This window comes from Dasypus novemcinctus, chromosome 4 (assembly GCF_030445035.2).
Source record: "Dasypus novemcinctus isolate mDasNov1 chromosome 4, mDasNov1.1.hap2, whole genome shotgun sequence".
Classification (NCBI taxonomy): domain Eukaryota; kingdom Metazoa; phylum Chordata; class Mammalia; order Cingulata; family Dasypodidae; genus Dasypus; species Dasypus novemcinctus.
Window position 1 is genome coordinate 39,882,187 of NC_080676.1, and position 24,427 is coordinate 39,906,613.

Consider the following 24,427-nt stretch of genomic DNA (forward strand, 5'->3'; position numbering starts at 1 on the left):
CATATTCACCTGACCTCTTGCCAACCAACTACCACTTCTCGAAGCATCTTGACAACTTTTTGCAGGGAAAATGCTTCCACAACCAGCAGGATGCAGAAAATGCTTCCCAAGAGTTCATTGAATCCCAAAGCATGGGTTTTTACTGCTATGGCACTATAGGAATAAACAAACTTACTTCTCATTGGCAAAAATGTGTTGATTATAATGGTTCTTACTTTGATTAATAAAAATGTGTTTAAGCCTAGTTAAAATGACTTAAAATTCATGGTCTGAAACTACAATTCCTTTTGTACCAACTTAATATTAACAGTGGTTCTATATCTGTATTTTGGTGACAATAACCTTGACTTTCTTTCTTTCTGCATTGTTGGGTCTTTTTAAAAATTTTTACTACTAGCATATATTGACTTAACAGTTAAAAAAGGGGTCATTAAATATTTATTGAAAAATACTCATGACAACTCCTGAATAACCGAGTGACCGATTTTACTTAGCCTTGTGTACCTGAGAGTCAAGAATGATACTGATTTACCAACACATTCCCCAGCATATTGTTATCCCAAAACAGACTCGTTTCCCCAAAACTTGTTGTGTGATAACTATGGTTCAGTAATATAAGATGTGAAGTTGTAAGAGTCACATTAACATTTTTATGAAGTTTTCAGAGAAATTATTTGGTGACAGTAAGTATTGCACATTGTTTTCCTGTGACATTTGTCTTATACAATTTCTTTGTCATCAGTACAATATGTGCTGTGCCTTTCCATGTTCACTGGAGCTGCTGGCTTGGGTTTCACTGGAGGTATAGGTTTCCCTTGTGGACTTCTCTCTTTGTTGGAACCAGGAAAACCTAGTGGTAGGGGGTTGCTAACTATATGCATTGGGGGCGGTGTCACTTACAGTGCCCAGGTACAGATCTAATCCAACTTGTGGTAAAGGAGGGGAGCTACGCTTGGTGACAGTGAAGGGCCTTCACACCTCAGACTCCAGATGAGGCCAGAAATTAGAACTCTTTAAAACCTTGCTGCGGCTTCCAATGTACTGCAAATAAAATCTGAACTCCTTACCTGGGCCTACAAAGCCCTGTCCATCCCACCAAGTGTGTAATCATTTGTTCCTGGTGTAGGCAACTATTACCCTCTTAGAAGCTCCACTCCTTTTGTTTCTTCTGCCTGAATGATATCCCCTGGCTCTTCCATGGCTGGCTTGTCTTCATCTTTCAGAGTTTCAGCATCTCCTCTGCTGTGATGCCTTTCCTAATTCATGAATCTAAGTAAGCTTCTCCTATCTCTAGTTCAGCTCTCTGATGGCTTTTACTTTAGCACTTTCACATTGTCTGTCTACCTAGGTGCTTATTACTTTTGTCTGCCTTCTTTTAGATTGTCAATGCAAACAGAATATGAACTTTCTTTTGTTTGTACCAACTGTAGCAGAAACTGTCAGTACCCCACTCATACACCTTCTCATCTACCCCTTCATGCCTGCTAGACTTCCATCTGCCAGCATTTGCATTTCTTTGTCCTAGGGCTTACTCTGGCTTCTGAAAGCTGATTCTGCCTGCCTGTGCAGCTGGCCTTAAATAGTAGGAAGGGAGGAGCCCTCAGCAAATCACTGACAGGAATTAGTGTATAAGATTTTGGGTCTCTCACCTTTTTAGTGGCATGGTCACCCACAGTGAGGGCTGACTCAATAATGTATTGTCTAAAGCTAACTTTCCTTCCCTGGTCCCTTACTTGTGGTTTCTGTACTTCTCAAGTAAACCTCTAATGTTACTGGATTTTGTCTAGTTTCTTGACTATGCTGCAAAAATGAATTTCAAGAGCCTATCGGGTGAGTTAGGCCAGTAATTTATTAATGTAAGGAGGGAAGAAAAATGGGGGAAAATAATAGATCATGGGTCCCAGGTACAGAGGAGGGGCCTGAAAAGTGATAAAGACGGCTGATTTACAGACTACAATTTCTCATTATAGATTATAAATGCCCAGGTTTTACTTGCGTGTTGATCCATTTGGGGGGAATAGGCAGCCAGAATCGGGGTCCAAAGGGGAGTGAGTGTTCAGGCCCTGCACCTGCTTTTTGAACCATTAATTATTCTACCCTTTTGATAATGGCACAGGAGGAGTTCCAGCTGTTTCCTGTTTTGATTGATTACCCCGCCCATCAGTCACCCAGGAGGGTCCAAATATAAAGTCCTTGGGTGATATCCAGGGCTTCTCCTGGCTTCTGGAGGAAGTCTTGTTCTGTATGGCAGAATCGTGTGTGTGGGTCTTCCGGCAGCCATCTTGGAGGTATCAGCATCCACATGGATTTCTTTCCAGGTTCCAGATCCATCTTACTAGCCCGCTTCACAAAATATTCAGTTTCTTCTGAAACAGAAGCTTCTGGAACAGTGCTTTTTACTTGTGGGTGCATGCTGTTAGTATTTGTTGAATGAATGGATAGATGGATGAATGGATAAAGAATAGGTAGCAAAGTGGAGTTCAAGGCTGGATGAGGTATAAGGGTTCAAACTTTGAATAAAAAACAAAGGTACTGTGAACTTATTTACAAAAAGCATGTAAGCGCACATAAAAGTGTAGGTATGGGTATTTCATGGATAAGTGACATGGGATTCTTTTAAGTGAAAGGGCTAAGCTTTTCTTTAGGCCCACTGCCAATTCCTAATGATTTTATGTACACCCAATTTATGTGCACTTTTTACATTTACTGTTTCATTACAGTATTTACTTAAATTATTAAGGTGTGCTATGCAAACTTATAAAGTTTTACATGAACTTCATTCAATTTAGGTGAAGTTAACAGTCCCAACACTACCTTTCAGAAATATAGCTAGAAGTGGGAATTAGGCTGTAAGTGAAATTAGATGGTGAGATTTAGTCAGATTCACAGAGAGAAGTGATAACAAACGGATTGCTGCTACTGAGGGTGACGTAACTCATGTGCAATGTGGGAAGTATGCTATTTAGATGTTTATTAGTATTTTTATTATTGCTACATCACTGGACAAATTCACAGAGTTATTTATGGACCAATTAGAGCTCAGGTCTGAATCAGACCCGATTTCTCTCTTCTGCTGATTATGAGGATAGACTCTGTCTAAATTTGTCAGGGCTGCTATGACAAATATTATAGAACTTGCTGGCTTACGCAACAGGTATTTATGGTCTCACAGTTTTGGCAGAGTGAAGTCCAAAATCAGTGTGTGGGCGTGATCAGGCATTTGCCCAAGTCTGTGGCGTTCTGGCGCTGGTTTGCTGGCGATCTGTTTTGTCTGTCCTCTGGATTCTACTGACTGCCCCTGAATTTCCTCTGCTTATCAGTACTTCGGTCATGTTGAATTAAGACCCACCCTGATTCAATTTGGCCTCATCCAAATAGAACCTTCAAAGGTCCTATTTACAGACGAGTCCACACCCACAGGACCAGGGGTTAGCACTTGAGCATGTCTTTGTGGGAACATGATTCACTCTACCACAGAGACTAAGGCAGATTGTGAGTTTCCTGAAGATAGGAACATTGAAGTTTGATTTATTTTAAGTATTCCCATTGGGTAGGAATCCTTGAATGCATGGAAAGGATTAGCTATTGTCCAGTTTGTCGCTGTAATTAGTATTGTTTCAATTGTAAAACAATACTAGTCATAGAGACTAGAAATCATAATAAAAAAGGAATTGCTCTCTCAATACTAAGAAAAGTATTCCTCAAATTACAAAAGTAGATTATATATATAAAAAAAGATATTAATCTAGGCGTTCCATTTTATCAGTGCTACCTAGCCCTATACATTTAAAAAATAAAGACAATGTCTAAAATCCTATAAATTGATAAAAACTCTTCCTTAAGGAAAAAAAATGTATATAATAGTGGTAGTTGAAAATTATTTGCCTTTAAACAAGCATTTTTTTTTTTGGTGTGAAATTGAATTAAACATACAGATTGAAAATTATTAGAAATAATTTCCAGGAAAAATTAACTTTTTTGGGGTAACTGGCCTGCTTTTTCTGTAAGGATATGGAAAATATTGTAATTCTGTTTCTTTTTTTTAGCTACCAAAGAGCTTAGAACTTCAGCTCATTTTTTTCTAGCCACGTAGGACCTTACGACTTTCATATCTATCTTTCAAATTTCTCCTAGTCTTTGAAATCTCTTCTGATTTTTCTTTTTCTTGGATCTGACTTTTTTTTTATATCTTGCCAATATTTTTCTCTTCCTATATGTATTTTTGTAAGGCACCATGGGCTTTTTGTGGCAAGGGGAAGAAAAAAGGATACACAGATAAAACATAAGCAATATATATATTATCTCATTACTACTCTTTTCTCTTTTCTTTCTTTTCCAGGCCAAATGTTTGTGAAGAACAGCAACTGGCTGTGGTTAGACTTGCACGCCCATGTGTCCAGGCATTTACACACACTGTCAAGCTCTGGAAACAAGGTTGTACAGGCCTGAGATGGTGTGTGGCTTATGAAAGAAGGTAAGGGTGCTAAACATTGTTTCCTCTTATTAAGACTCCAACCCAAATGCCTCAAGTGAATCTAAATATTTTCATCCTGTAAATTTAGTAAATAAGTATCTAGTAAAGGAGTATAAGTTATGTCCACTAGGAACTTTTCTTCCTAGACAGGATATTTTATTACTTTGCTTTAGGACTCATTTATATGTAAGGTATTTTAGGTTAGATACCACTAATTTTACCTCATGGCAGGATATATTATTGAAAGCTGAATATCCGAAGACTGAGAAAAACAAAAAATATTGCATTGGTTCGATAGATTTAGCATGACTTGGCTATAGAGATTTTACGATTTTAAACCAGCAGTTGACCTGCCCTTGGAACTATGTAGCACTTTGAAACCTTGAGCTTCTTTAACTTTATCATGAATGGCCTTTGAATTAGGATTAATTTGGCAGTTTGTGGAAGAGGAAGGAAAAAGCAAGTATCCACATGCTTTCTAGGAGTCAAAGGCATCATGCATCTTTTTTTCATAGTTTCAAAATAGCTTTGCAAAACATCTAAGTATGTTTTAAAGTAATAAAAATAGTTGTTAATGGATTAGGTTTTACGTACATGAGTTAACTGGATCTGAATTCAGGATAGTCAATGTTAATTTATTATTATTGCTGTTGTTGCTAAAGGAAAGAGACATTTAGAAAACTGGGTTTGTCATTGTATAGAAATATCAGAACATGATATGATATCAGATAATGTAGGGCAAAATAAAATATAAGATTAAGTAATTTCTAATTATGGATATTTACGTATATATCCTCTATCCTTCTATCCATCCATTCTCTATCTCTCTATATCCATATTTCTACATTTCTATCATCTCTCTGTCTTTCTATCTATCATCACCATCATCATCTATCTAATTTTTAAAGCTCCTGAGGGACAATCTTATTTTGGTCTAAACTCAGGACCTTTAGTGGAGTTTGAATAACAAAACGTTCCCTGCCTCTTATTAGCTGTGTGGTAAAAGGCAGTGTCCCTACATTTTTCTGTCTCTTAATCTGTAAAGTCAGAAGAATACTATCATGTACATATATTTTACGAGGATTAACTAAAAACTCATTTAACACAGGTAGCACAATGTTATCTATGGTAGGTGCTTAATATGTTAGTGTTTATATTGATGTGGCAAAGATTATTTTAAAGGGAATTAGAATAGAAACCATATTTAGTTTATTAGAATAGAAACCATATTTGAAATGGCTTTTTATTTAGATTTTCTGTACTCCTGCAGGATACATATTCTTTGTCAGTATTAGACTGAGCCAAAGTCCACATCAGGTAGACATTCAGATTTGAGAAAACAAATATGAATAAGTAAAAGGTTTAAAATTTTTATTCTCGAGAACTTAGCAATTTTATACATTACTTTATTCAACAAATATTTATAGAACCTCTGCTCTGTTAATGACTCTGATTTTAGAGATGAGGCAGTATTCAAAGGTGTTTGGCATGAGTCCTACCCTCTATTTATATCCTGATTAGAGAGATACACGTGCAAAATACAAGGTTGCACTTCAAGACGGTGAATAATTAGGTGTCATAAAAATTGGTACATCCAACAGCTCCTATTATTGAGGGAACAGAAGGACAAAATGCAGTGGCATGGTGGAGAAAGAGAAAGTGGAACTTGAAATTGACCTGGACTAATGAAGGGGTTTTCTGTTGGGCTTATGGGAGAGGTATATGAAGTGGGAAGAATATGTCAGTACTTTTGGGATCAAAAGTAAACATGACATATTGATTTGACAGAAAGGAAATCATCCTGTTCAGAAGATACTTGGTATTATGGTGTAGGGAGAGGTCTATACAAACGGCAGTATTCCAGTGTTTCTAAAGCTTTTGTTCATTATTGCCCCTCTGAGAAGCCCTTTTAAACATATTTTTAAATAAATGCCTCCTTCCCCCATGAAATTTTAATACCACAGATGTATTTTATATCTGTTTATGTATGGAGCCATTTCGGAGCACCACAAACCATTGCATTAGCTAATATCATTTTCATCCACCCTCCCCCACACAAAGAACCAATTGTCACCCCCTTGTGGGTAATATCACCCCTGTTGAGACTGTGTGTTATAGCAAATCATGTATGTTATTATCTTTCAGTATTTCATTATTCTCCTCATAATTTTGCCTTCCATTCTTGATAACTTGAGTGACCCTTGGGATATTTTATGCCACAGGATGTGGAAGTCCCTTTTAATTTTTATTAACCCACACCTATATTGAACCTTGGTTGCATATGTAGCGAATTGGTGTATGTGTGTGTGTGTGGTTTGTGTGGAATTTATAAATGGCAGGATTTGGTTGGGAGGGAGAATATTTCAGTGGGTTTAAGGTGGCAACTTTGCCTTAAGAAATCCTGATCCAGATTTCTCTATTTTAGGACCAAGTACTACAGTGTCCACAGACAGGCGTACAGCACGGAGCGGCAGACAGTCTACAAGTGTTGCCCCGGCTGGAGCCAGCGCTACGCTGAACAGGCTGCCTGCACTGTGCGTTCTCATTCTTCCTGTCTCTCTGTCACTAGAAGGAATGGTTTGGCAATGTTTTCGGCTTCAATCATATCATGCCTTTCAAGCTTTAGGAATCTTTAGAATCACCACAGGTTCAGAGTGTGTCTTTGGACTGAAAATTGACACGTGAGGTGCAATGAAAATACATAAAAACTCTTTCTAGTAAGCATTTCTAATGACAGGACAGGACTCAGGATCCATGGAAGTGCTGCTTTGTCCTCTGCCTCTTTATTTTGTTTTTATTTTTACTTTTCAACTAGAGAAGTTATAGATTTACAGAAAAATCATGCATAAAATAGAGTTCCCATATACCACCCTAACATCAACAATTTGCATTAGAGTGGACGTTTGTTACAATTCATGAAAGAACATTTTTCTAACTGTTCTCTTAACTATAGTCCATCATGGTTTTATTTAAAGGACTGTTTATTTAAAGCCAGACATAACACCTTGACTTCCATCTTCCTTTTCCTATTTCATCAAATTTGTAATCCACAGTTGATTCAAAAGTCCGAAGGGAAATCACCATTATAAATTTAAATGGAATTTCTCAACTTCTGCTTGTCATGATTAATTGCAGAACTCTGGAGGCAGTTTACCTTTTAAGATGAGATACTCAATCCTTTTGCAAACCTCTTGTGAGGGTATTTCAGCACCTTTGCAGTATGTTTGCCAGCACTCAAGAAGCAGAACTAGTGGCATTACATAGTTCATTTATGCCAGGAAAAATGGTTCTGTTTAGCAGCTCCTTTACCATATTATGTGCTTATGGTTATTGCAAAGTGACTTAAAATGCTTCAGTGTGTTGCAATCAATGCAGCACCTCAGCACAACAATTCATCTCTTGTGCTGTCTTGTACCTTAGGGAGCTTGTCGGCAACTTGCTCCTTCTCCACTGTACTTTCTACTCTTGAAATATCTTAGTGAAGTTGCCACAGGCTTCCCATGTCAAGCAGGCTTAGTGTTCAGTGGTGCACTGAGGGTCACTGGGTGTTTGCACACAGTGCTAGACTACTGCAGCTGGCTGGTTCAAGTTCAGTGAAAGCATCTGCTCATGATGCCATCTCACCTACATTATAAGCTCCTGGAACTTAATGACCGTCGGATGATTTCTTTGTATTGTCGCATAAGACCTATCACCGTCCATTGCTTCTGGTAAGGGTTAGTATTTCTTATCTGAGTTTTATATTCCTTTGGCTACACAAGCATTTCTCATCTCTGGAGTTTCCTTAAACCAATGCTTCTCATACTGAAGTGGGAATACAAATCCCCTGGAATCTTGTTAAAATGTAGATTCTGATTCAATAAGTCTGGATGGAGGCCTGAGATTCTGCATTTCTACACAATTCCAGGTGATGCCTGTGCTACTACTCACAGAGTTCTGTAAGACTCAATACAGGAAGGTCTTACATAACTTTTAATGAGAACACTGTTGAACCTTGCTGTGGGAGGGCTGGTGGAAATTTCTCCACTATGTTATATTAGCAACATGGTGCTTACATTGATGGTTTCTTTCTTTCCCTTAACTTCCTTTTCCCACCCTCCTTATCCACACCCCCTTTTAGCCATTTCAGCAGTGGGGACTCATCTCGATGGGGAGAGATGCTCAGATGGTGAAGCCCAGTGGTGCCAGTGTTCAGAGGGATTTCATGGGCCCAGCTGTCAATATGGTGAGTTGCCACGGAGACCATTTTATTATGATTTGGAGCTGTCTGCTTTGCTTTTAGGGATCAGCCAATTTTGTCGATTCGGACTAATGGCAGGGATATCCCTCTGGGGACTGGTGAGCATTTAAAATGAACCACTAAGCAAAAAACCTGCAACCTCCGGTGTAATCAGGATCACAAAATATGCTTTGCAGTTTAGTTCTAATTATCACTATAAGAGTTCAAAGGGTGGTAGGAAGTACAAAAGGGTCTATTTTGTAAAGGAAATGGCTGCTTAGTAAGAAAACCTCATTCTGACCTCAATGCTAAATCTTTAAGAGAGCCAAGGTTTGAAATTGCTTGTACAGTAAGGGTTCTTTTGTGAGATCTCTGGGATTTGTGAGTGAACAAAATGGGGATTAACATGAGTGCAATGTAATGTGGTATTTGTTATTTTCATGCCAATTATTTAAAAACAAAACAACAAATAACCAAAAAAAAATCTTGCATGATTCTCAGTTTCAAAATGTGGTAACCTAGCTTTCATCGTTGTAACTTTATCAGCTGTCAATTTTGGACATCCACATTTAAGGTGTTTTTTGTGTAGGAAATTTTCAGAATAGCCCATGATTTATCCTATATCGTATCTGTCAGAAGATGTGTTGTTTTGGATAGGATTTGTTTTGATCATCTGATTCCCGATCTCCTGAGAGAGAGAATGCATCTGCATTTATCTTTTCAGAGGAGGAAAATCAAACAAATAAAACCTGTCCTATAGAAGCTAAAGAAATTGGTATAAAAAGCTAACCCTAATATTGCATTCATTATCTTCTGCCTCTATGTTGGCCTCCTCTTATCCATCACTTGAATCTTGGTAAGGGAAATTGGAAGGTTGCTGAGAGCTCATCGCTCATGTCCATTTGTTTCCTCTGCCCTTGGCATAAGGTTAAGGCTCACGTTTTTCATGGGTCACCTCCGAGCTACTTTCTTGTAAATTAATCCTGATGCTCTTTTCTGGGTTGTTTGCTTTTTAAAGTGTAAATTAACAAATTTGTGAATTAACTTGAAGCTGGTTTTCAACCCCAATTTATTCTTTGACTACGGGACAGTGATTCTGAAACAGAGGTCAATTTATGCTTTTACTCAACAGTGTGTCTTCAACTGTTTTCATTATTTTTAAGAAACTAACAGCAATCATATTTTCTCTGATCCATAATAACAAATTATTCACTTCTAACTAAATTATTTCAACTTCATGTATAACACAGCTTTCCTCATCTTGATCAGTATCTGTGATAGGCAGTTATACATACTGATTCATTAAAGAGTTTTTGAAAATAAATTATCATTTTATGAATGTACTTGTTCTAGTAGGAAAAAATCTTGCCAAACATCAGGTCCTGGAAGGAAAAGATATTTAAAGAGACAAGCGGTGATGAAAATAACCTAGAAATTATACCTGGATTTAATTTATTCTTTATATTCTCCATCAGTACTTACATATTTTGATTATTCCAATTTTATAATAATTTCTATTCACCAAAGTAATGAAATGCTTTCAGAAATTCGGGTAGCTAGATTTCTTATATTTCAGTTTTGGGCATGTGAAAATAATTTCACATTATTTTAAATATAGGCAGAATCAAGGTTTCTTTTCCACAAGCTTGGTTGTACACAAAAAGTTCTCATAGTCATGAAAGAAGACCAACCGTACAAAATACTTTTAAGGAGTCTGCTTTGCATTTTTCAGTATTGTTGTCAAGAGTGTTTACCTTTAGATGTTGACAATGTTTCTTCTCTTACTGTAGAATCCTGGTGGATTTAAAAGAGGAATTGATGAACCTGAGGGATATAGAACCAATAGGAGGTTAGGAAGTTCCTGCATAGTATTATACTTCATCTAGCAAAATGTGATATCACAAATTAAGGGGATTTTATGGAGGAATTCTGAAGACTTCCTAGGAAACCAAACGTCTGGGGAAACAAGTAGTGAACCTAATTAATAAGAAATGACATTATCTGAGTCTTGAAAGTGGATTAAAAATTAAAATTAGCAAAGCCCATTCTGAAAAGATATGCTTGATGTGACATACACTCAATTATGCAAGTTAATTATAATCTGCTGGTACTATCACCTACCTCTAATCTGGGGCTGGATTTGAGTTCTGATGTATGAATATATAATCCATGGTCTGATCTACACTACTCTCTCTCTCCATATATATATGGATATCACATATATATGTTTGTGTGTATACATATATATCACAATGAGAAGAATTTCAAAGTTGCATTTCAAATTATATAAACAATTCAAATCACAAAAGATACTTCAAATTTTAAAAATAACAGTTTATACAATATAAGATGGCAAAAATATGCAGTCTCATTGCCTTCAGATAACTATAATGATCATCATTTTGTGTATACTTATTCATTTTCATACCACATGTAATTTTAAGTAAATGAGATAATATCCTATAAACTATTTTGTCATAAATGCCCATCTTTTTTCCCTTGCTTTCTCCATTCTGTGCTCCTCTTCCCTTCAACTGTCCCTCTCTCCTCTCCAGTCACAACCTGTTGAATACCCTTTTGTACCTTTATTCATGTTCATGTACTCACATACAAATAATTGTATAATATTCTATGGTAAAGGTGTACTGTAAATTTTCAACTTCCTATTTATTGATGGAAATTCACTTTGTGTCTTTTTTGGCACAACACTCAGTGCTGCATTAAACCTTCTTTACTTATCCTTATATATAGAGTGCTTATATATAAATAGGATAGATACCCAGCAGTGGTATTATGGGCTCAATGGGATATGCACATATTTCACTTTATTATACCTAAGGGTCAAATCATTTATTTACATTATTTGTAAAATATTTTGTGGGCCATGGTTATGACTTTACCAATTTATTTGGTTGAGTCAGATTAAAATGTGGGTGAATCCTAACTAATTGCTTTTTTGGGGGCATGATAACATCATAGGGAATCACTTGAGTTTTTATACAAAATCAAGGACATAGTAAATTAAAATATATAGATTAGGGTTATTGGAAAGAGGAATATTCTTAGTATTAGTTAAAGATGACTTTATTTAATGGAAAAGAGAAGTCTAGAAAATGAGCCAGGTGACTTTTTAAAGATAGAGAAAAGACTTCCAGTCCTCAAGAGAGAAGGGGCATGCTAATAAGTGAGAGAAATGCTTGAAGTTAATAATGATTCTAAAATTGCTGATATACTTAACTCATTTGAAAAATCTGCCTCTAATAAGGAAAAATGAAGAAAATGAATTTGGACAATTAGGAAGTAATGAAGAGCTTTCTAAAATAGCTATTGATTAAAGGAATCAAAGGAATTCTTTGAAGATTTGAACACATGCAAATCAGGCTAGATAGCTGGTCATGAAACTTTTTTTTGTTTTTCTTTTTCTTTTTTTTTATTCTATGGATCCTAGAAATAACTGGGAGCTTCATTAACTGATTAATGTTGCATACCAAGTCAGACTTTTTCTCATCGTCACTACTTCTATCTTCTCCTTCTCTGGTCAGAAGTCAGGTAAAATGGTAATGTACCTAATAGTTGGATGCTGAGTCTCCGAGGTCTTCTTATCTCTTTTTCATATATTCATTCGTTCAATCTTCCTGTCAGTGCTCTAGTCAACTAGGAGATATTTATGTCAGGCCCTGTGCTAGGCACCGCAGACACCGAAACAAATGTGGTATCCTTAGTGCTGTGTGATATAAAGATGAAGTGATGACAATGTAGCTCACAAGTGCTTTGATGGAGGATGATTCTGTCCTTTTGGAAAATAGGAAAGCATCTATCTATGTCATGCTAGCAGGTTGGGCAGGTTTACCAGAAGAATTTAAAATGCAGCTAATTCTTAGAGGCAGTTGCATAATAGTAATAAGTCATTAGACAGAGGGAGTGGTGTGTTTTTCAGAGACATAAAATAGCATGACAAGTTTAAGGAATAATAATAATAATAATAATAATAATGCATGTGGCTCCCTTGGTTGCAATAAGAGACGTATGTCAGGCATGGCAAAAAAAGTGTGACTTTGTTTCAGTTCAGTGCAGCAGTTCTTTAGCCTTTTTTGGTTCAATCAAACCAGACATTCCAGGACCATAATTCAGAGGTGGGTGACCGGTGGCTCCTTGCAGAGTAGTACCTATGAATACTTGGCTTTGAAGTTGTTTCCTAGGAGAAGCAGTGAAACTAAGATCTGATGGATAAAGAGGAGGAAAGAGAAAAGTAGGAATCAGGAGAACTGCAGGCAGGCCTGGATGGAGAGGGTGGGGGGAGTCCCCGCCCCCACCCAGCACAGTGCACTGTGTGGTGAATAGGAGAGCTCACGGCAAGACTTTCCTATCCCCAGGTAGCTATGATACAGTAGCATAAAACACTAGGACTCAAGATTTGGGTTGAAGTGTTGGCTCAGCTACATACAAAGCTGTGAACTCTGGGGAAATCAGTTAAGCTTTCTGGGTCTCTGTCACCTCAACTCTAATTTGGGAATAATATGAAGTCTCTCACAGGATGTGATATGAGGCTTAACTGAAATAACACCAGGGAAAGTACCTTATTAAACATGTGTGTACTTTTAAAAATCATCATATAAATGTGTTCTTGTTAGTTGAGCAGATTGGAAAAATAGCTTTATTTTTTTCTATTAGATTTTGAGAAACTTAGAAAATATATACGTGTGCATACAGATATGTGTTTTGTTTGTGTGTGTATATGTGTTTATTCTGCAGAGCAGCCTAAAGTGGATTCTGCAAAATAATAGCACTCAACATACCGCCATAAAAAGGGCTCGTCCAACAGGTTTGAATGTGCAGGGTTCTATGTACTGTTCTGAGGGGGTCACAATACACATTGGTACATTGAAGGTTCTGGGAAGACCTATAAGGCCGAACGCTGTTTAAGTTTACTGAACACAGCATTTAAAAAATGTATTTGAACACAAAAACGGCATTTCATATAACACTTCCTAAAATCCAATGAAAACTGGGATCCAGAGAATAAATTCCTCTCCTCCCCCCCAATGGCTCCCTCATTTTTTTTGCCAGTTGTGTGTTTTTTTTTTGCTTGTTGTTTTTGCTCATTGTGCTCTTTGTCTGCTCATTACTTTTGCTCATTGTCTGCTTGTTGCTTTTGCTCATTGTCTGCTCATTGTCTAATTGTTTTTTCATATGGGGACCTCATATTTTTTGAATGTAACATTTAAAAGAAAATAAAGAAGAAAAAAAATAAAATAAAAAAAAAAAGAAGGCACTGGGAACTGAACTTAGGACCTCCCATGCAGAAGATGGATGTTCAACTGCTTGAGCTCCATCCACTCCCTGCTTGTTTGTTTTTGCTTGTTGTGTGCTGGTTTTTTTTTTCTTTTTCTTTAGTTGTCTGCTCATTGTTTTTGCTCAATGTCTACTCATTGTTTATTTGTCTTCTTCAGGAGGCAAAAGGAATCGAACCTGGGATCTCCCATGTGGGAGACAGGTGCTCAATTGCTTGAGCCACATCTGTACCAGGTGATACATTTTGAGAATACAACACATTAGAACAGATAAATGGTTAAAAATGGAATAATACATCATGTTCTACTGATCTAGCTTTATTCTATGCTTGATCAACAAGAAGTAGGGTACCTAGCACAGATGTTCCTATTGAGAACAAGTTCCTAATCTGTATAACTAAGCTTGTACCTTCAGTATTTTCAAGTCTCTCTCAATTCTATAGACTATCAGTGCTCTCCTCCTTGTCTTATCTGGGATTCAACTTTTTGCTTTGTCTTGTCCCTTCTTTTACATTACCTCTTTCAGGAAATGCATCTTTATATCACCTCCAAGAAAGTGTATGCCCAGGCTAACTGGGTCCCAGGACCCACCTATCTGGGGAATACCAATGAGGGGCAGCCCACCAGGTGCTTCCTCCTATCTCTGTTCAACATCCTTCCAAACGATAGATTCACCTGCCTGACCTGAAAGCAGAAAATTTGTGATGGAAGTTTCATTTTAATTTGCCCAGCATAAAGCCTCCTAATCTCTGAAGGGAATTTTAATAATTAATTATCATACTAGAAGTCTCTAATAGTGACCAACTTAAGCTATAACCGAGAACAGTTGAGTGCCCCATTCCATTTACAGCCATTGCTAGTAGGCTTTTACTATAGACTAAGGAATTTATGGTTTCAAAAAAATAACTAAGAAATGATGTTACCCAGCACAAACCAGGTGATAAATCTCAGTGGCCTTTGTTGGGGGTGATGTCATTAGTGCATTTCTAGTCACTATACCAAGAAATAAATAAGGTTGAATAAAATCTCACAACCCGTACATGCACAAATGCACACACACCATATACTTCAAATTCAAATGGCAAGCAAGAACCCAGGTTTACCACTCCCCAAACCAGTGAAAAGTAGTGATTTCTACAGTAGAGCACATTACCTTTCTTTTTTTTTTTTTTTGACCCAGGATTTCTTCTTTTAGATTATGTTCAACAAGTTCCTTAAGGGAAAATGGGACTTAAACTTATAGTGGAAACAATTAATTAAGTCTTACTTCAGACCCGATAGAAAAAAACATGCCTGATGTTTAAATTAAAAAAAGAAAAGAAAAACTGTTGGCAGCAAGCAATGGAAAAGAATTCCTATAATTACTTATAAGATTTGGCTATTTTAATTACATATTATTTTCTTTCCTTTTTGACTTTCAGCCTCTCTCATTTATAATGAAATTATATTTGTAAGACACAGCTTTATGGAATACAATTCCTCGTTTTAAAATCTTCGGTGGTATTATATAGATATCTGAGAAGATGAGATTCAAACTATTTTGCAGGGCAATAATGTGTGACAGTGCATTAATATCCAGCTATATTTGCCGCCACTCCCCAAGCCTCACTCTCTTCCATGCACTGGTTCCTGTGTCCCTTGGAATGTATTTCTGAGAACACAGTTATCACATAATAATTATTTGATATCCTGTCTTCATAACCCGAAAATAATTGGTAGAGCTAATTATCTCTTACATAGTACCTAAGCAGGCACTCAATAAGTATATGCATAATCAGTAAAACTTTATTGAAGAGAATCATTTGGTCATCCTTTTTATAGGAAGACTTATTCTCTAAGCATAAAGACAAGGTTTGAACACTAAAAATAATGGATGAGCCCCCTATGTCCTTTAAAGGGAAATGATGATGACTGTACTTCATAAATAAGTAAGTGCTTACATTTTAGAGAAATGGCATCACATAATGGTTGAGAAGATGAACTGGAGCCTGATTTCTGGTTCCACACTCTGGTTCCATCATTTACTGCCTGTCTGATCTCAGGTAAGTTATTTAACGTCTCTTTCCTTAGATGTATCATCTGTAAAAGGGGTCTACTGATGGCACTTACCTTACAGTGTTGTCATGAATATTAAATGAGCCAACATGTGTAAAATACTTAGGATAGCATCTGGCACATAGAATCACAAATTATGAAAAAGGTATTAGTGCTATTATTATCCATTTTCAGCATTTTTTTAGATCATCACTAATTATACCCTGTAGAATCGAATAACCCTGGATTGTCTAGGTCATTCTCCTCTAAGGTTCTCTAAGGTTTGCAGTATCAGATGATTCTCATGCAGTCTTTTTAAAAACTGCTTCTTACAGTTGCCAACACTAGCCATGTAATGCACATCTGAAAGGTTATGTTTGTAAAAATGCTTCAAAAACTTCTATTTTCAAATCATTGTCAGGGTAGTAAATTTTCTGCCTGGATTCAAGATAGCAGGATGCTCCATAACTGGATATACAGGAAGATATCAGATAGCTATCCCTTTATTTTTCTCATAAACAGTCCATCTATCCCTTTATTGTAGTTGTCCCATTGTACCAATTCTTGTCAGTACTGCCATATCCTTCTGTCAAGTTATGTAAAGCAGAATGCAGTTGCCTTAATATGGACTTGTTAGAACCCTGCTGAGGGCTTAAGGCTCTAATGTGCCTCTTTATGTGACAAACAAAATAACACTGCATTTTACGCTGTCTGCTCATGCTAAGAACGCCTATCAATTTATATCTACAATATAACCTTTGTTTCATTTTGTACCATATCCTGGTAATGCTCACTTAGGATTGCAGATTAATAAGTGTGTTCAATTAATGATGTTGCATTTTTTTCCAAATTAAATTTCCTTTACCACTAGTTTTATAATTCAATTAAAATAAGCCATCAAGTTTTCTTAGCATGATTTGCTCTTTGTAAACCCCCTGCCACTTTTTCTGCATTTTCATTGTTTCAGGAGGCTAACTGCTGAAATGAAGCTGTGGATAAAAAGAAAATGTTTTCTAAATTTCTCAGATTCAAAATGTTTTTTGGGGACAAGGCAGTTTTAAGGAAATCCTTTGGCCCTCCTAATTTTATGCTCTTCTACGAAAGACTTTCAGAGAATCTCTAGTCAACAACATTGCTTGGATCAATGCATCCTAGATGACAAATCATGTGCATTATTTCATGTGACTCTCACAAATAACTTGAAAGGCAGAATTATGTCAAGCATTTTTATAGAGGCATTATGGTTTGGAGGTTAAGCTTATAGGATTTGGAGCCAGAACACATGGGTATGGATACTAGGTCCCTGTTTCTAGCTGTTTGACATTGAGCAACTTTGTATGTCTCAGTCAGGTGCAATATGGGATGAATGAGAGTATCTCCCTAACACACTTGTAAGGATTAATTGTTTAATACATGTAAATTGTTTAGAATAGTGCCTAGTGCTTGGTTAGTGCTCAGGAAATTAGAGTTGCTGTTGTTGTTGTTATTATTTTACAAAGGATTATATTGAGCCTCAGGGAATTGAAACATCTTCTCTAAGACAATGCAGATAGTCAATGTTGAGACTCAGTGTTCACCCCAGAACTCCTCAGAGCTCATCTGGTCACTAGACCACCTTCCAGGATTACTCCATTTTAATGTGCATAAACAGAGGAATAGGAGAAGAGCACCACCCAGTACTGCTGTGTGTTCAAGACACCCAGACTGCAAAATTATGGTCATCAGTGGATAGATCTTGTTGGGTAGAGGGCGCTTTAAAGAATCCCTCGAAATGTACTCTGTGGGCTAATGTTCATGCTGTTTCCATCCTGAGGAGCAGAACTGGCTCTCTCTATTCCTCCCAGACAAATTCCGGATGTTGGTGCCACCCCACTACTTCATTATTGCCAGTGAACTAAAGAGTTGCTGCCATATTTGCTCTAAGCACATCCTGTAAAGGTCTTGCTTTCTGACCACGTACCGTACAACATTTCTCACCCACTGCCTGTCTTTCCATTACCTTCACATAACTCCCACTATTAACTTGCTTTTCGACCTCTGTAACATAATTCTTGCCTACTTTCAGAATTCCTAACGGCGTAGTTACAACCATAATGCGTGTGTTTACTATTGACATAGGTGCCCCAAATCAAATGTTAAAGAAAAAAATGAAAGGAACTTTCCCTTTTCTTCCCCTTCAAGAACAAATTACTTGCCTGTGAATGGGGGGCACAAAGAATGTTAAGTAGGCTTAGTTGTTCTATATGTACTGGATGAGGACTTTCCTCCTCATTGCTAAAGAACTATAGAGTCTGGACTGCCTAAGCATGTTGAAAGTAATGGCCTAACGCACTGTGGCAGTTTGAGGTTATGTATGAGTCCCCAAAAGAGAAATTATGTTTGTAAACTGATCTTTTCCTCTGGTTGTGATACCCTTTGAATGCATTAGATTCAGACAAAATGTCTTGATTAAATTACCTGTTAAGATTAGGGCTTTGATTTCACCACATCAGTAGGGCATGAGTCGGTTAAGTCCCTGACCCCTTGGTGGGCTGATCTAAACAGGCAGTGACTCAGGAAGACACAGAAGAAGATCCGGGAAGAGAGCGAGCTCCAGAGACATGAAAGAGGAAAGAACTTGGTCATTTCAGTCCTGTCATGTGTCAGAAAGGAGAATGCTCAGAGAACTAAAGCACTGCGAAGACAGAAGAGGCCTATGCCAGCCTACAGCTGAGATTGGAAGAAGCTGAGCTCAGGAGCCTTAAGAGGAAGAAGCAAGGAGAGACCAGGCAGAGATCCCCTGTCATCTTGCTTCAACACGTGGCAACAGACTTTGGTGAGAAAGCAGCCTTGAGTTGGCCTCTTTAGGGCCTGGTAACTATAATCTTTTTCCCCAAATAAATACCTTTTATAAAACCAAGCAGATTCTGGTACTTTGCATCAGCATCCTTTTGGCTAATATACACACCCATTTATTGAACCAGATGGCAAAACACATAAGGCAAGAGAAAACATAACATTTTTATAATCTGTTAGTCCTGGAAAAAGTTGGGGGCTGGAAATGTAGGGGAGTTGGAGAATAAAGTACATGAGACCTGAAGTTTTAAGAACCATCTGCATTTCAAATGAACATTTGTTGAAGGCATTGTAATGGTTTAAAAATGGTTTTAAAGACCATATGCTGAAACATATTTAACAACTGGAATTTAGTTATGTAAGCTAAGTAAAGGCTATTTTTTCAATTTTGACAGAAGATATGATATGTTTTGTTCTGTTTTGAGTTCTAGTGACCCCTGCTTAGCTTCCATTTATCACAAATAATTTTCTCTAGGATACTGCAATTGCTGCAATGTTGAGATATTTGTATTACATCTAACCTTGAGTAAGGGTCAAAATAAATCTGTGAATTAAGCAAGAATGTATTACAGCTGGTTGAAAAGTATGTCAAGAATACCTGAGGAGAAAACTAAAGCTTTAATTTCTCTCCAGTCCATGCACAAGTTGATGTGGCTCCAGAATTTAGCAGAGGAAGACTGTTCTTCATTTTAATCCTAATGTGGGTAAATGTTCATTGTGGACAGAGCACAATTCCCTCATAAAATAAGAAAAGTGCACATCCTTGGGTTACTCACACATATAAAGAAGGGAAGATATACACAGGGGAGACATTAGCTATAGTAATCTGCACTTACCCAGAAAACAAAAACACACAATTTAAACCTCAGATACCTTGAGTAGATGAGTGATAAGGTTGGCAGTGGGTTAAAGAAGATCTGCGCATCAGGTAAGCACAGTGGTTACATTGTTGTTAACCTAGAGAATTACTAGAGAATTTTGCATAATTGGTAATGGCATCTCATAATGAGGAAGTCTTGTTGTAAAAGGATACAAGAAAAGGAATGAGCAAGATGAATATGAAAATTAAAAGGAAGCAGATCAAACAGGAGTTAAAATGGAGGAAATTAAAATGTAAGACTAAGATGCTAATGTAAGAAATATAAAAGTTAATATATTGTGCATACCTTGAAAAATGTGATTCAAAAGTCCTCTCTTTTTTGACCTACTTTATGATTATGGCACAAAGAAGGCAAAAAGTATTTTCTGTGAGTGCCTCTTGAAAATTTTATTACATGACAAATTGTGATTCAATTTGTATAATATATAAATACAGTAGGGCAAATACTATACTTCAGGGCAAAGAATGCTTTTCATAGCCAATTAACAAATATACAAAGTTAGATATAAAGGAAATTAAGGTAGAATAAGTCTAATAGTTTAATCAGAAATGATAGATGATGTTTTACATATTTCAAAGTCATATATATATACTGAAAAAGAATGAAGACGTTAATGAAGTAAATAAAATAAACTAGGAATTGACTGTTTACTGACTATAATGATACTTAAGGAAAGGGAGCTCTGTTTTCTGCTGGAAATGTTAACACACTAATTTATTCATTCATGCATTCATTTACTCATTAATTCAACAGATCATTGTGCCAGATACCAGCCGTATCTTTTGTCCACAAAGGTAAAATGTCATTAAGGGTTAAGAAATTTTCTTGATGGTTAAGAGAAATGGTTAAGTGCCTGCTGAAGATCTGAGCAATATTTTGTTTGGTACAAACCAGTAAAACATATTTCATGCCTTTTTAAGTATTTTGAAATCCTAAGAAAATGTATGTTACCTTAAAGTAATCATGTTTTTCAGAGAACAGAAACATTCTTTAACCATTCTAGATCAATGTATTTTACTCTTAATATAATGGAATAGTGAAGTGTATGTTCAGATAAAAGAACGTCAACAATAGGAATCAAGCACCTTTTCAAAAATTGGTATAGGATGGTCCCAATCATACCCAGAGGTCCACTGATACTAAAAATGTCCCCTTTTTGTTCAAAAAGGCATTGTCCTGCTTCCCTACTTTGTTCATGGAAATGCAGCATGTCCTTTTCTGGCCTTGTTGAGTCCTAGAAGAAGTAATCAGGGCAGACGGAAAACAAGCTGCCAGGAGATTTCTTTGTGGCTTTAAAGTGCATCATGTTGCTTCTGGCTTATCTCTGTTGTGAAATGTCGCCTGTGGGTATCAGCTAGGAATCAATAGGTGAGACTCAATATTGGGATTCCAAACAGCCTCTCACGAAAAGACAGTCTGGACAGTAACAAAGAGAATGTGTGTATGTGTGCCATTTACCTAGGTACATGGAATATTTTTGCTAAGCAAAAAGAAAATATATAAAATTCCATTGCAGTGGCTTACATGGCTACTTCTTCAATCTGTTTACTTACTTATTTGCTTGTTTGTTTGTTTATGAGCATGACTTTGAGCTCCATACCATCTAAACTTTAACAAAAAAGGAGAAACTTTCTTCGCAGGGAGTAATAACTTTCTTTGGAAGTGTATGACCAGATCATGATTGACCATCTAGTAGGATTGGCATGAAGGTGATTGCAACGATGAATAGTAAAGAAAAAAATGTCTGTTAAGGCTGTTGTAGAGTCTAAGGTTCTCTTATTTCTAGATGGTAATTTTTTAGGCTAGGACTGAATCCTAGCATCTCTGTATCCGGCCCCCAGCAGAAACAAATTGAGCTTTAAAGGTATGTGTTGGATGAGTGAATTAATGAATTAATCAGAATTTCATTTAACCTGCCACTGATTGCCATGTAGTTTGAAGTTGTAAAGTAAGGCTTACAAGGCAGTTTATTTTTCTTTGAGTCATTGTTTTGTTCATATTACCTTGGGTGAGGTATGGTAAGGCTAGACACAGAATAAGAGAGAAACTGGAAGAGTTTGAAAGATTTATTCTCATAGATCCCTGGAGAGAGGGCAGCACACCTTTCATGTTCACAAATACCAGGGTTGGACACAAGGCAGAGAGAGCAAATGGGACTATGAAAATGTAGGAAAATGTAGTTCCTGTGGGAAGAAGGTCGTGGAGGGGAAAGGGGATGCTGGCGTGGGATTGGCTAGCTATATTTAAAAGTTGCATGTCCACAGCTGGGGTCAGAATTACCTACAAGTAAGAGATGTGCAGGCGGGCTTGGCCACCTGTGGACACCTATATATGTTAAAACATCAAATTACAGTAACTGGAAAATGTGGCTAATGCAGGCATCAAATAGTCATTATGTCAGCAGTTTTTGTTATTGTCTCAGGATAAACAGTACTTGAGGATTTTGGCTGCATGATCAACCCAGCTGGACTTTCTCCAGAGTTAGGTAAGTTTACTTGCAGGCCATATTATTATATTATCTACAATGTTATTTTTAGAGAAATAAACCTTTTATTCAAATAAGTCATTTGAACCAACCATCTCTAACATTGACAGATGTTTTTCGAGATTTAAAACTTCTTGTGCAAAATTTAAAGAAATGTAAATATCTAGCTTCAAATTAAATGCTGTCACTACATCACTACATTGCAGAGGCACACAGTCGTTACCTGATCTCACTCGTGTGTTCTCCCAGAGATTAAGTCACCGATTGATTGCCAAATTTTCTTGGAGTTAACTGTCTTTTCAGCTGCAGTCATGGCTCCATGGTGCTCGGGGGCTAGAGCGCAACTTGGGCATCAAAGCTTTTATTTAAGTCTTTGATCCTTCTCTTTAGGTTAGACCTTTTTCTGCCTGCTTGCATTTTCTCAAAGAGACAGCATTAATAATTTGCCATTGGAAGACTTGCAATTTCATTCTCTTTTTTCTTTGTCTACTCTGCAACTTTTTTTCCACAAGGAGAAACAGTTTTTTTTGACGCCATGTGTTTGGCTTCAGCAACTCTGAGGAGGAGGATTACAGAAGCACTCTTGTGCTGTCTCTAGTTATGACTCCTTTGTGTTAGCAGTCTCACTCCACTTGATCTGGTTGGCTTGCCTAATTCCTAACCCTTGACAGCAAGCAGTTGTTAAGTTATTTTGCATCAAATTAGGATTCTAGTTTAACAACTTTTGCAGGTGTATTGTCAGTTGTAATAGATAGTTTTAAACCAGAACTTAAAAAAAAGATTCTACTCCCTCTTTTGCCTGTAAACATTTAAGCATAATGTAACTAAAATTTAAAATGCAGATCAAGTGAATTACTAAACAATAATTCTGGTTGAATCTCTTCCCATTGTACGGACTTATGTGTGTTTACTGAATGAATAAATGAGTGAGCATCTCAGATGCTTGTCTAATTTCTTCTAAATTTAGAGTGAAACAGTTGGGTTAAAAAAAGAGAAGAATGTGCATTTATAGTTGTGCTTCTTTTGTATTCTTCTAGAGGTGAGCTTGGTACTTAGGTGAAATTGTAATGGACATTTGAAAATGAGATCTTTTTCCACATTGGCTTATTTCAAACTGAAAATTGTTGGATGCAGATTTGCCTATCTAATCTTCTTAGTATAAATTTGCCTTTGATGTCGTTGTTTTATCGTCTAGATGTGCCCCTTTCTCATTATGTCTTCTGGCACACTAGTATTTGGGGAGACATTTTCATTTCCTGTGCTAGCTTGACTGGAAATGAGGGGGACTGGTCTACCAGATGCCCCTGCTTGATAGCCGTTTACAAATGGCCTGTGTGCGTTGAATGTGCACATCTATATCCTCAGGCATAAACCTTTGGAAGATATCTCTGCCTTGGCCATCCTAGCAGCATGCTTTATCTGCAGCTCTTCCCCTTTAGGAGGTCTCTCCTCAAACAGGGAAAAGAACAAAGCAGTTGCTCGTTATTGTTCGCAATTTAAATTCATACCAAAGTTCTGAAATTGAAGTATTTTGATAATTCCTTTAGCATAATGACATTATTGTTGTATTTGCTCACATTTTTCAGATGAAAATTTGAATGCTGAAGACTGAGATTTTAATTATTCAGATTCTCTAAAGTACTAAGATACAAGCTGAAATAGAATCTTTAGGTTTTGCTGTATATACTTTTTCGTAAAACATGACATCAGATACTGCAAATACAATTTTATATTTGTGAAGAGAGCAAGGAAGGAACAGACATTTTAAAGTAAAAGATTTGAAATGAAAGTATAAACTTAAAGAGGTTTATTTGAAAAACTTAGGCAAAGGTATGAAGGAAAAGAGTCTACAAATTTCGTCGTTTTTCAAAGAAATTTCTCCGATTCAGTCACAGTTGTAGCGGGGGATTGATTAATCATCCTGAGTAGCTTTATATTTTCTGCATTGAAAAGGACTGGTACTAGACATAGCACAAGATTGGATGTAATAGGGCCAGTCTTCTGCTACAGTTCATTTTAATATATACCTCTAGGTGATCTCCAATTTCATGGATAATCGTTAAAATGTATTGAATGTTTACTATGAGCCCGCACACTAGGATAGGTTTTTTATGCCTGTTAGTTCATTTACTCCACACAGCAGCTCTATGAAATAAGTATTTTCTCATCATCCCTGTTTGAGAGATGAGAAGGTAGAAGCAAAGAACA

The 24,427-nt window shown here is 36.9% G+C and overlaps 1 protein-coding gene across 1 annotated transcript in view; it reads left to right on the top strand.

Moving 5' to 3' along the window:
• Positions 1 to 24,427, top strand: part of LOC101413984 (EGF-like and EMI domain-containing protein 1) — a 571,143-nt gene that overhangs the window by 54,866 nt on the left and 491,850 nt on the right. Inside the window, exons 2-4 of the mRNA XM_071214465.1 lie at positions 4,340 to 4,474; positions 6,900 to 7,012; positions 8,595 to 8,699. Of these exons, the coding sequence (XP_071070566.1) occupies positions 4,340 to 4,474; positions 6,900 to 7,012; positions 8,595 to 8,699 (353 nt within the window). The remainder of the gene's footprint in view (positions 1 to 4,339; positions 4,475 to 6,899; positions 7,013 to 8,594; positions 8,700 to 24,427) is intronic.